This window comes from Aristolochia californica, unplaced genomic scaffold (assembly GCF_029961685.1).
Source record: "Aristolochia californica isolate CCGP_79_NKW_82.1479 unplaced genomic scaffold, dmAriCali1.0.hap1 SCAF_3, whole genome shotgun sequence".
NCBI classification, from domain to species: domain Eukaryota; kingdom Viridiplantae; phylum Streptophyta; class Magnoliopsida; order Piperales; family Aristolochiaceae; genus Aristolochia; species Aristolochia californica.
Window position 1 is genome coordinate 5,767,685 of NW_027181992.1, and position 14,264 is coordinate 5,781,948.

At 34.1% G+C, this 14,264-nt stretch overlaps 1 protein-coding gene across 1 annotated transcript; it reads right to left on the bottom strand.

Moving 5' to 3' along the window:
- Positions 1-687: 687 nt before the first annotated feature.
- Positions 688-6,377, bottom strand: LOC137960383 (uncharacterized). Its single transcript, XM_068807993.1, has 9 exons — positions 6,265-6,377; positions 5,775-5,897; positions 4,738-4,818; positions 4,529-4,617; positions 4,363-4,437; positions 2,401-2,462; positions 2,239-2,301; positions 1,449-1,679; positions 688-1,110 (listed from the first exon to the last, which is right to left on the bottom strand). Exons 2-9 carry the CDS (start codon positions 5,895-5,897, stop codon positions 1,022-1,024), a joined length of 813 nt encoding a protein of 270 aa, XP_068664094.1. The 5' UTR covers positions 6,265-6,377; the 3' UTR covers positions 688-1,021.
- Between the last annotated feature and the right edge of the window lie 7,887 nt (positions 6,378-14,264).

The window sequence follows — 14,264 nt, forward strand, 5'->3', positions numbered from 1 at the left end:
CGTGATTGCCACATGGTAATGCAACACTTGATTTTTATAGTATTACATTGTTATCTATCGAATAACGTATCTACTCCAATTATTAATTGGGGTTATTTTTACTCTTGATCTGGAGAAGTATTGGTGAATACAAACTCTGGAAGAAATCACTGACGTGTTCCAGTTCCTCCTGGAACAAAACCGAGGTTCGTTGTGTCTGACATAAGGAAGAACCATTGGAAGATTGGAATCAAGGGTCAGCCTCCTCTTATAGATGTGAGTGCTCTCTCTGAGTTTTAGAAGCCACTGTTTTCATTGAATTTTTTTTAACCTCAAGTATAGTCTAACTTACTTTCTTAATTTTCTCACACTCGAGTCCTTATGGCCATTTTTTTTTCCGCAAGGTGAGCTTTGGTATCCTGTCAAACCAGAGGATCGTCTCTGGAACATGGATAAATTTGCAATTCTCAGTTTGCTTTTAGATTATGTGCAGCTATCTTATGGCCTTGTCATTGAAACATATTGCAGATGATGGGAAAATAAAGTAGTCCACATTCATCAAAGAACTATATCTAAGGGTGGAAGTAATTTTTAAAGTAGTGTTTACTGTAGAACACGACTGCTTTTAGCAAGCCGCATTTCCAGAATAGCCATGCAATACACGACCTAAAAGTCATGAAGATAACTGCATCAAATCCATTGAACAGGTGGAGGAAAGCATTTTAAGAATGAAAGAATGTACTGCTCTATTATTCCTAGAAGATAAAAGTAAAAATTATACAACTTTCGGGTATATAAGCACCGGCGATTCTCGGCTGAATAAATGAAAAAGATCCTAACCTACCTAGATCCTAATCTTCCTACAAAACCATAGCTACCATGCCATGCTACTACGGCAGCTCAGGAGTTTCAAACTTTTTAAGTTACAACCATCAATGCCTAGACACCTCAGTGAATAGTCACCTTCTGTTTTACCTAAATTGAGCAGAGCAGGCATCCCTTTAATAACTTCTAGACATAGCTTTTTACCTTCAACACATCTCTATTCAGCAGCTGCCTGAACCGGTCCATCTGGCCTAAATTCACGTTCACGTCCACGTCCGCGACCTCTTCCCCTGCCATGACCTCGCCCTGCCCCACACTCATCCTCATTAGTTAATTATAAAACAGGAAGAACGTCACTGAACAAATCCAGACCGTGACTTCAATTAATCACACAAATGGCCAACATGCCAAACCAAAAGAACCCAGTTTATAAGTCACATACATAAAAATAAAAATAAAATAAAATAAAAAAGCAGGGACCAATCGAATGATGCTTGGGCAAAAAAATTACAAATAAAATATCATGCAACCAAGTCAGAAATTGTGTATAGAAAACAATACTTCTTCAAAGAGGTTACAAATTACAGTACATTAACACCTTCATCAACAGCGCATCACTGTAAATTTTCAAGTATACAACTTACCACGGCCTTGTGGAGGTGGATAAGCTTCGGATCCACCATAATCATTGTAACCACCACCAGCTTCTTGTTGTGTGTTCTGCCCAGCACCTCCATACCCTCCTCTTCCACGACCCCCACGGAAACCACGACCTCTGCCACCATACCCACGCCCACGACCTCTGCCTCCATACCCACGTCCACCATCCCAGCCTCCATCTCCAATGTACTCTCCACTAGCCCCATAGTTATTCCCTGAGACAAAAAGAGGACACAGACTATCAAAAAGATGCTAGGTCGAATAAGTTAAGGAGCTTATGTGCTTGGAACATACAGCTGCCTAGTTTCTACTTTATTTTTTTTTCAAATTTGGCTCACAAACCAGCTCCAATATCCCTTTTTAATGGAGCTGAAGTCCCAATTTATAAGCATAAAAAAATAAGAGTTAATTACTTGCATACCCTTGTGAAATAACTAATTATCACTAGGTTCAAATTAGTATGTATAACGGATTCTGTAGTATCACCAAAAACACCTGAAGTATTTTTACAAGCGTATGTAGCTCTCAATCAACACAAATCAGCAAATCATGTTGAGTCTAATTAAAAACCTAGGGTAAAATGATTGCCTTATTTTAAATGATTTTAGGTGAATGTCATAGTTTGGGGAGTCAACATTAGCACCAATGATCCCCAAGAAACACTTGATTCTGACACTATTAAGTCAAAGGGAAAACCTAAAGGCAAGTAAAGCATGAATAACCTCTCCACTCACACCTTAAAAAGGACAAAATGCAACAGATAAAAATGTGTACCTCCTCTACCCCTGCCTCTTCCACGACCACCACGTCCCCTTCCTCTCACAGCTGGTGAACCCTCTAAATACAGTAAAAGAAGGGGGATATAAAATAACAGGTCCATTACTTACATAAAACTTAGAAAAAAGACAAATGGATAAAAAAAGTAATTGTTTTTACCTCCATCATATTCAATTTCTGCCCATGGCCTTACCTGATCAGCAGGAATAGGGTATTGATATCTGAAACGAAGGTGATGATAATATCAGAAAATTGCTTCATCAGACAAGAGAAAAGAAGACATGACAAGCAGGCATTGGGGCTTTAAAAAGGACAGTCCACCAAAAACATAAATCTTGCAACAATAAATAGAAGAAAACCAGAACTTGCTTGACCATAAAGGACATTCTATAAACAGAAAGTTACAGGGAACATCATTCCTAGCCCCTTTCCTCACACACCAAAGGTTGGAGCTCTTGAAGCCATGAGTTTAATTTGCATTTATATACAGAGAGGATTCAGACACTAGGACAAGTTTGTAGGCAGAAACGAGTTGCAGAAGGCCACCTTACTAGTGAAACAATCAGTAAAATAGAAGAATTGAACAGTATTACGATCAAAACTCCAACAATCTCATGACAAGGGTTTCGGAATATTATTCCAACAAGCCAGTTCATAGTTTTAGCTTCCCCACACAAATTAACCGATGCCTAGGCATATCAGCCTGCAAAACAAAGTCTTATGTTAAGGATTAGTTAAGAATCTTCCTTTACAAATATACCTTGACTTTCTTTAAACATTGCCTCCAGGGTGTTGTTTTTCTACTTTTTTATCATGAAACTGCAAATTACCATTTAAATCAGTATATTCACTAACCAGGGAGTCATTTCCTCGGTAAAATTTTGCCAACCAAAAAGACCTAACCATACAGAAATTTCAATTTTACAAGAATCAGATCCACTGCAGAAGACTGCAGGAGATGGGAAGGTATAACTCCTGAATTGGTAAAAGAAGAAAAACTCAGGATACCCTAACCAAACATAACATCATTATAATGAAGAAAGAGTGAAACAAGGCTCATTAACTTCACATTATTAACAACAAAATGCCACATATCCACAAGTAATAGCAACAAACAAGCAAGGCCTGCTGGGAAGTCACATAAACCCCCTTCAGATAAGAAAGACAAATTCAGCACACAAGTACACCATCTTTGCTTCTAAACAGAAATCCCCAAACATAATCAAGCAGTTTGCAGCTCATCTTATAAAAGTTCATTAAAAAATAAAATCTAGGTTACAATCATACAGTTGAGATTATATCCATGATAAAAAAACTTGACACACATCTGAGATCAGTGACATCTCACTTGAAAGAGATTAAAAGGAACAGTTGGCCCTACTATCCATTTCCTACACACAGTTCACCTCATAACTGAAGAAAATTTTCTGGCCCATTAACTGGTGTCACTATATAAAGATTGACCATGACAACTGCCTTTATTATGTTATTTTTAGTTCAAAAGTTTTTATGTTAAAGTTCTCATCAGCTTTTTGAAAGCAATGTGCAGCATTTCATACACTAGGACACAATACAAACCCTTCCATGAGGGGAAGCCATAAATAAAGACAATGAGCAGGTTATCAAAACAGACATCCAAAACTTTATAAAGCATCTTCATAATCAAAGGCAGCCGGGAAACGCATGGCACTATCACCATCCACTAGACTATTTCAAAAGCAACGAGAAGTATTTCATACACTTGGATGTAATACAAACCCTTCCATGAGAGGAGGCATAATAATGAAGTAAAGACAAAAGAAGAACACATAAAAAAATAAAAAAAATCAAATAATCATAGCAGCTTTAACATGTGAACAGGAAAACAGTGACAAGGCACAGATCAATTAAAATAGTGCTGAAGTCACAGTCATTAGGCCTTACGCAATCAAACTAACTACTTACACATCTTGGTTGACTACTCAAATTATAGAAAGTGAGAAGATGCACACAAAATTCCATAGATGATAACAGTAACTTAAGTACACAGAAATAACCTTAATTACCAAACCAATCAGATTTCACATGTTCAAAACATATATTTCATATTACCCAGGGGATGATACATATATTTCATATTACCCAGGGGATGATACATCAAGCTCCTTCTTGGACAAAGTGATAGTAATCATTGATACGTCACGGGTCGTTTCTAGGCTGTAATAACAAGAAATCACCCACAGATTAAGCAAAGATCCATCTGACATAGACAAATTTAGAACCAAATAAACAACTGTGAGCAGCTTACGGTAGAAGGCCTTCCTCCAGTGGCTCCCACGTGTCTGTTATGCTAGTGGATCCAATTGATGTATTTTGATGGAGACCAGCAATTCTTCTCTAAAGTTGATACCATATTTCAATAAATAAAACAGCCAAATGAACCTTTCTCTGAGACAACCATTTATTTAATCACCCTCAACAAGATATTTCAGACATAAAAAAAATGAAGTATGTCACCTTGATTAACTCTGCAATCATAACAGTCTTATTGATAGCTCTTCCCATAGCTTTCAAGACAATTTCATTAGAACCTTTTTCCTGAAAATATCAATATTGGTGAGTAAAGAATACAGGAAGAACAAATTACTTCTTGAGTCAATTTCTTTCTCTGAAACATTTATGGCATACTTTCTTTATTAAATATCATTGAGCTAGACATAGGCAACAGAAAATATGATCAGAAACACCACAGCACATTAACAACAACATGTAATATGCAATTAATCCAAGTTTCAAAATTATGGGCAAGCCTCCATCTTATTGAACCAAATTCGTCTAAAAACCCATTCAAGTTAGAACATACATAACTTTTGGTGAAAAGAATGGTGGGCAGAAGGCATATCAAAGCAGAAAATCTTTAAAAAGTACAGCTCAAACATAACTTACGAGACCCAATGCTCTAAAATGCAAACATACTACCTGGCACAGCTGAAACTCGGATGAATAAAAGTATGATGTTCGAGCTTAAAAATTGCCATCCATGCAGATAACGCGCCAAGAACGCACAACCATGACAAGTCTATCCGACTTAATTGCCAAACCGCTCAGATAAAACCAGAGATAAAAACAACCTAGTCCAAACAAGTGAACTGATGGTGCTAAATAAAGAGATGCTACGGAACGAAGCTACTAGAAACTACGCCTAACTTGAAGTAAATAATATTAATTAATATAGAGATCAATTAAATTAAAAAATCACTAAATCAAATACCCTCTATAAAAGATAATAGTGATAATAATAATGAAACCAAACCCGAACCAAGAAACATAATGGGAGTTAACTTGAGTCGTGCTACCCAACCACCAAATGGAATTGCGAATCATCATAGCCAAGAGCTTCCATCAATAACAAAGAAAAAGGATGCGAAAAATACTCCCGTTATTCGTAAAAAAAAAAAAAAAAAAGACTTACGCCTGTTCATTTAGTCTCTCAAGGTTCAAAACTCAATAAGTTACTAACAGAAAACAATAAAATATCTACGGAACATATCTACCTGAAGCAAGCTCGTTGCGTAAGTAATATAGTTCCTCATCCGCCCTTGAGTGGTTATCCGAATCTCGTTTTCATTTATCGGTGTTTCAGTCCTCGGCTTCTCCACCCTCTGGTACCGATCCATCTAAACACCAAAGGAAAATCCATGAGACTCTGTTTCTTCACTAAAAAACTTAATAACATGGAAAGTAAAACATCACTAAACGCCAGCAAAAAAAAAGGTAAAATAAGAAAAACTCGACCTCATCCTCATTTACGTGTAAAACTAGTAAAAGCCTGACAAATAAAAACACCAATACGCCAGAAAGCACAAAATTCGGAGACCAAACTGACCAGATCTGAAGCAATGAAGAAAAACAAACACAGAACAAAAACCAAGTGACAGAGTTCAAAATAGGAAAAAGTTTGAAGATATTGAAATCAAAAAACAAAAACGTAGAGAAAGAGATACAGAAGACGACAAAGTAATATTAGGGTTAGGGTTTCATCACCTCTGTTGATGAGTTGAAGAGCAGGATACCTTCTCTCTCACTCTTTTATCTATCACTCAGTCCCTCTCTTTCGAGAGCCCTCTCTGGCTTTTTCTTCTATTCCGCTCTAAAAGCCTCGTATGGCGCCCTTGTAACCCTTTTAAGCCTCTCTAAGCTGTTAACGGGTAGGGCGGTCGAATCGCGAGCATGTGACCGCGGGATGTCGTGGTTCCCATCTTGGGCCCATCAGAACAAAATGGCGAACCATCGTAGCGCCAGGAAGATATTTGCGAATCTTGTCCCGCCACGTGTAATGTGAATGTTTCGTTGAACGAGTACAAGGTACTGCTTGACTGTCTCCGGACTCTCCACTTCTTTTGGATAATATCCGAGAATTGAAATTTAAGTGAAAGGATTTGATAGGGAAACTTATTCTTTATTTTTAAACTATTTTTGGAATTGAAATTTAATATCATGCAAATAATAATTCCAAAATTAATGCACTTTAATAACTTGTCAATTATTTTCTAAAAAACTTCAAATTTTATAATTAATTGGAGAATTCAACTTAATTCTCTAAAAACCTAAATAAACTCCTTTGAGGGGAGAAAACTATCTTGACTTCTCCCATTTCCTCCACAAATCAAAAAGGTTGGGGAGGACAAAGAATTTTTTTTTTTTTTTTTTCGTTGTTGTAAAAAGGAGAGTAGGGTTGGGCATAGCGAGTCGAGCTTGAACCTATCTATATTTGAGTTAGGTTTGATTTAAATATTTTGAACTCGAACTTGAGCATAACCCAACTGCGAGCTCGAGCCCAAAATTTTTAACAGATTTCGAGCTCAAGCTGAGTTCGAGTTCCAACCTATATTTAAAACTACATGAAAAACATGTCAAATAAATTATATATAAAATTAGGCATAACCTTTACATACAATTGGGCATAACCTCTTCATAAAATTGGGTATAACCTCCATACATAAACCTTGTATAAAATTGTCTATACACTTTGCATAAAATTATTCATAAACACTGCATAATATTATGCATAAATTTTATTTAATAATCAAACACAAAAATTTGAATGAAATATCAATATCAACTTACAATCACCAAAATAAAAGCTATAAATCTAGTATAAATTTATAAACTATAGTTATTTCTCTTTGTGCTAAAAAAAATAATATACTAAGTCCACGCATGAGCAAAATCTCTACCTACAATAATAATAAAATAATAAAACTTATTATTGTCTAGTAAAAAAAATACCTTTCCACTACTAGTTACTAATGTAGTGAGAAATATTAAAATTACCAAAATAAGAAAAAGATAAAAAATCAAGTAACTGGTAGCATTATGTCCACAATCTTCCTCACAGGTCGTAGTCATAAAAAAATTAATAAATAAAACTAAAAAGCTTACTAAAAAATATCATAATAAATAATTATTCAAAAATGGTTCACCTTTTGATTTTTCTTGACACCGTGAAGAGCCCAAACCCAATCACCACCACAAATAAAAGTTTGAACTATATTTAGTGCCAAGGAAGAACAATATGGGTCTATTACTCTACCACTAGCACTAAAGGTAGACTTTGAATCTACTGTGGACATAGGAATTACAAGGATGTTTGCTGTCATCTTAAATAATACCTGAAACTTCAAATTATTCACTTTCCACACTTCCAAAATATAAAAATCATATTGTGAAGTTTCCTACAAAATATACACACCGTATTCAAGATATTTCACAATTATGATTTTGGTAAATTCACTACTTCCACTTGTTTCACATAAGTCATTAACTTTTACCAACCTGAACTTGATGAAGAATGTGACTTACGACTTGTAGAAACACCCATAGAGTTAGTACTTGGAGTAATCTCTTCATTACTAATATTCACGTTAGGATACATATTCATCATAAATCTCACATAAGATCTGTCAAATTAAGTTTATATTCGTTGTAACTTCTTCCTCATAATATATTTTTAGAAAACACATTTCAATTAATCTTAATTTGACCCTTATATCCAAAACTAAAGCAATAGGTATCAACAAATTGCATTCACGCATTACTTTTCAAATTTCCCTTCCATTCTACCAACTATTGTCCTAATGAAAATTTCAAACTTCTTTTACCATATATACTTTAATAAGGTTCAAATTAGAAGTAAGGCAGTCACTCCCATAAATTATATTAGAGACTACATTAAAAACTTCTAAAATCTCACACACCATTTCAACCTTTTCCAATTCATCAAGATTTGGCAAACAATCATAAGTTAGTTATCTATCTTGAGATCTATGGAATTCATATTTGAATTTTAATGCAGAAGACAACGTTTCAAATGTGGAGTTCCAACAAATTAGACAATCAATAACCAACCTTTTTTCATCTAATTGTAGTTGCTGCACAATTTAAAAAAAAGTGTGAAATTTAGCCTTAGATAGATTTATAAATTTGACACTTTCACACACATTCTCAATGAATTCATTAATTTGAGCAAGACCATATTGGACTAATAAGTTTAAAATATGAGCACAACAACACACGGGAAAAAACTTCTCACCACAAACTAATTTCTTATTTCTTGAAAAATCATTTTTCAAAACTCTCAGACAAACATCATTATATACAACATTATCAACTGAGATACTAAATACTTGAATTTTACCCCAAAACCCGACCCCGACAAAAACTCCAAAACCTAAACCTTGCAACGCGATCCTTATCGTTGCAACCTAGTCCACGTAAACACCCTCCTCATCCCTTGCAAATCCGACCCATCCCCATATTACCGCCCCGTCCCTACCCTATTTTCATATCCTTGCCCCATCCTTGCCGGTCATGTATAGAGAAATTTTTCCTTAACTTAAAACCTAATGAATTTTTCACCAACCTAAGAGGTGAAATCTAAAACTTGAATTTGAGATTTTTGGATATGAAAAAGAAAGATTAGATTTTATTTTAAAATTATGAAAAAGAAAAAGATAAAGGTAAAAATAAGAAAATTAAAATAAACAACAGGGAAAATAAAAAATAAAATAAGAAATTTTTAATATTTAAAATAATACAAAAATAAGGAAAAAATAAATATTAAAATTTTTAAAAGGAAATAAAAAATTAATTATTAAAAAATATTTTAAATAAAAAAAAATTAATACTATTAAGAAAATTAATTGAACCAACTAATTAATTATAAAATTTAAATGGGTTCAATTATTTATTTATTTATTTAATTACTACATGTTTAATTAATTATTGATTGATTAATTAATTAATTAATTAGGTCAATTGGCCTGTTAATTAGCACAAATTATCGCATAATTGATTATTTTCTTACCTAATAATAATTTATTCAATCAATAAATGTATTAATTTATAATTAATTAACTAGTATTAGTTGCCGTCAAATAATATGTTATTCTAGTTAATTAACACAAATCGTCACATAATTGATTGATTTTTCCTTGATTACTAACTATTCAACTAGTAATTACATTAACTACCAATTAATTAACTAATATTAGCTACAATCAAATAGGATATTGTTCTTGTTATTTGCACCAACTCCATTAATCCTAATAACCAGATTAACTGAATCAAATAAAACCAAGTAGTTAATAATATTACATTGAATCTTTCTTGCCAAAGGTAACCTTTTTTGCAAGTATTGTTTATTTCTCATCGAGCTAGACAATGGAACTAAGAAGGAATTTGAGTTGTATTTATTTTTTTATTTTTTTGCACGTTTTTTTTATTAATATGAAAATAAAAATGGTTGATTAATATAAGCGAATATTAGCCAAACAAAAATACTCACAGTATTTGTTAGGCCCTTCACCTGTGCCACATAGAGGTAACCATATAAGAAGTCGAGAAAAAAAAACTTCCTAATGAAAAAAGTATATAGATACTCAAAATATATGTAGCTTTTAAAAGGAAATATAGTATTGGTTAGGCCCTTTGCTTGTGCCACATAGAGGTAATCACATAGGAAGCAAGACAAGAAATTTTTCTGAATGAAAAAAGTATATAGAGACTCAAAATATATGTAGCTTTTAAAAGGAAATATGTAAAAATGTAGATGTTTTTTACTCAATATATTAATTAATTCATGTTTATCTTTTTAGCACAATGTTATTTTTTCTTCTTGAAATACAAAAGAAGGAACTTAGGGGGGATTAGTGCACATGACTCAGGACATGATTTTCATGCGCATTACGCAGTTCATGTCCTGGTGTCGTTAGGGAGCGTCGAAATTCATGTCATGTACATGAATATACATGAATCAGGAGTTCATGTCCCAAGAGTAAACGGCGGAAAGCGCTTTCCGCCCGATTTTGAGAATCATCTACATGACTCTCGCGCGGGGCTATCTTTCGGGTCTCTCTCTGCCATTGCATTCCCGCAGCCCTCTCTCATTTTCTGCTCCCTCTCTCGTCTCCATTCCCGCAGCCCTCTCTCGTCTCCATTCCCGCAACCCTCGCTCGTCTCCATTCCCGCAGCTCTCTCTCGTATCCATTCCCGCAGCCCTCTCTCGTATCCATTCCCGCAGCCCTCTCTCATTCTCTGCTCCCTCTCTCGTCTCCACTCCTGCAGCCCTCTCTCATTCCCGCTGAGCACGGGAGGTCGAGCTCTATTGCAGAGCTTCTCGACCTCCCTCTCTTCTCCCTCTCGGCGTACCGTCGGAGCGCCGCCTCTGTCGGCATTGCCCGCCGACCATCGCCTTTGCCTAGCCCGTCCCCGTCGCCATCGCCGTTGCCTGCTGGCTCACTGCGGAGGAAGACGAAGATGTTTAATTTTTCCTAAGTTAGGAAAAATTAAACTATCTTCATAAAAATCATTAATTTATAATTTTTATTTATAAAATAATTATTTTGATTTTACAATTACTATATTAAAATAGTGATTTAATATTCATAATTAAAATATTGTTAAAATAAATATTTGATAAATTATTTTGGCATAATTATCCGATTGCTATAGTTAATTAAACCAATGGTTTTAAATTTTGTGATAATATATTATTAATTAATAATACATAAAATATATTATGTACAAATATATTATGTGTTAAAGTTATGATTAGATCAATTTTTTCTCTTAAATTATTCATTTTTAGGTTAAAGTATATCATATGTTATTAATAAATTAATAACTTAACGTATTACTTTCGTTTTTTTATTTATAACGTTATTTCTTTTTTATTTGTAATTAATCATATACGTATTTCATTGGCTCATGTAATTACCATATTAATGCACAATAAAATATCTAATTCAATTAATAAATATATTAATATATATTAATTATACATTAAATAACTTATTCGTGTAGTAATAATGGTTGTTTTACCTAATTTAGGGTTTAAGGATTATGTTGTAATTAAGTGCACTGTAAAGGTTTAGAGATTCTCTTATTTTTTATGTTTTTCTCATGTTGGGGCACTAACACTGGAAACTGTTTTCCAGTGCACATGAAGTCGTAAAAACTAACACCAATGCGAAGATGATCTTCATGTACATGACTGACATGATCTTCATGTTGGACATGAACTTGATCTTCAAGAATCCGTTTGGGGCACTAACCCCCCCTTAGAGACTTTAAAGCAATGTTACAAAACATGGATGGTTGGTTAAACCACTTCAACCAAAGTTGGTCACTCAATTAGGACAATAATCTACAAGACTTGGAATTGGGATCAAATTTTAGAATAAGTTAACCAATGCAAGTTGTTGACTTATTAGTAGTTAGCCCACTCAACTATGCCATTTGTTTGCACAAGAGAGATTTTTTTCCTATTTTTTTATTTGCTAAACTCTCTCTCTCTCTCTCTCTCTCTCTCTCTCTCTTTCTATCTCGTTCACTCCCTCGTTTCCCATGCTTGTTGCTCCCAATCCCCCCTCCCTTCCCTCAACCAAACCCTTATTACCATGAAAAATAAACTAACTTGAAATGGTGGTAATAGGGAAATTAAGGTGTGAGATAAAAAAACCCTAAAAAGGTTTTACCAGTCGAGCTTGAGTCAAACTCTAAATTATATTTAGAATTGAGTTTGACCTTGAATCTGATATCACAATTTCTATTGAACTTGGACTTACCATAGTTTGGGCATGGTTTGGTTTGTCCCATAAGTTCTTCCTTCTTTCTCCCTCTTCATGCAAAACAAGTCTCTCAAGAGAAGTAAAACTCAAAAGAAAAAACTGGAATTTAGGAGGATGTTTCTTAGTTATGTTTCTTGTCTATTTATGTTAGTTCACATATCGATTTACACGTCCTCTCTTAGTTCTCTATTTTTTTCTCACCTCTCCTTTTCACGTTTTCTCCTCTTCTCTCTTTCTTCTTCTACGTTTCCTCCTTACAATTTAACATGGCATCAGAGCTTGGGAAGGAGGAGATGGAAAAGAAATGGAAGACGAAGAAGAAAAAGAAAAAGAAAAAAAAGAGTTTTTCTATTTTTCCCTTTAGTCTTATTATTTCCTAAATCTTATCTTTCATTGGATTTTGAACTATCTTACTACATTTTTCATATAAAAAATTATATGTTTTTCATAAATATATTTGAGTCTAGTTTCTAACTTTTTTTTTTCAATCAAAGTTTTTTACAAAGTGAAATTGATATTTAAAGTAACAAATGTTAGGCAATAAAAAGAGCAACAACTGAAAGTTTCAATTTGTAGGAAGTTTTGTGTCAATAAGACCGAGAATTTATATAGGAAATTATATATCAAAATAAAGCTCTATGAATCTATTTTCTAACCTAATAAATTGTTTTCCAATCCAATTGTCAAAGTTCAGATTGTTAGTATGTTGCTTGTGAACATCGGATTCTTTAGCACCCATTGCTCTTTTTTTGGTCTCCACATGTTTTTTGAGAAATTTCCAATTTGACTCCTTGTTTATGTTGGTATGTTGGAGTTTTAATTAGAAGGTATTTTAAATGAAAGAAAAAAAAGAAAATTCACTCAAGTTTCCTCCTACACCCTATTTCCACCTTCTTGTAATGGCATGAGCCTAGTTTCTTTTTTTATAGAGTCTGGATTTTTTAATTATAAAATCTTATTTCCTCATTCTAAATTCTAAATATTAGTGTCCTATATTTCCCTTAGTCTATAATATTTCTTGAATATTTTATTTGCAAGTCGTCAAGTTGTGTTGAAAAGTAATTACTTTACATGAGAAACTTGTTTTTATAGTTCTATTGTGTTATCAAAACTTTCTTTACTAGAGTATTTTTTTAAAAGTTTCATCAATTATACATGTTCATGGAGAAATTATTTTTTATCTCTCTCTTAAGTAAAACCCAGTGTTTCATTCTTATTTTGAAGTATGAAGAGCTGCATTGTACACCTCCTTTTGTTTGAAGTATGAGAATTGTTATCTTTCTAATCACACTCTTAATTCCTCAAAGTACCTCATCCTTTATGGAGTCCACTACATACAGACTCTTGCTTATGGTGCCCACAACATATAAATAACCTAAGAAATACAAACTGGGTCTTGGCTCAAATACACAACATGCTCTAACTAAGTTAAGTTCTATCCTAAAATTACTAGTCATTTAGGAGGCCTGTTGCTTAACCTTATAACTCAATAAATTTTGTTCTCATATTTCAATGTGGGATTTTTTCCCACACAACAAAGAGGAAAGTGATAGACAGGTGGAGGAACAACCCTCATTTTCTCTAGCTGGTGAAAAAGCAAGGCAAGGAGGTAAGTAGTAGAAGTCGGAAGTGCCTCTCGTTGGATCCCCAGAGGATCATCCCATAAGTGACATCTAGCATGTCCACAGAGGAGGGTGGAGGCTCTTCCCTCCCTTGTCAAGTTTTGCCCCTCCTCCCTTTTTGTGGAGAAAATAAATAATAATTGGAAGGAGATGGTTGAATATTCTACCCATGCCTTAAGGATATATTTATAATCGTGTAAAAGTGTTTAACTACAAGAATATACACCGTGACATGTTGCACGTCCAACGAGTGACTCCGTTGTAGCGGGACCCGCGCGTTCGGATTATAGGA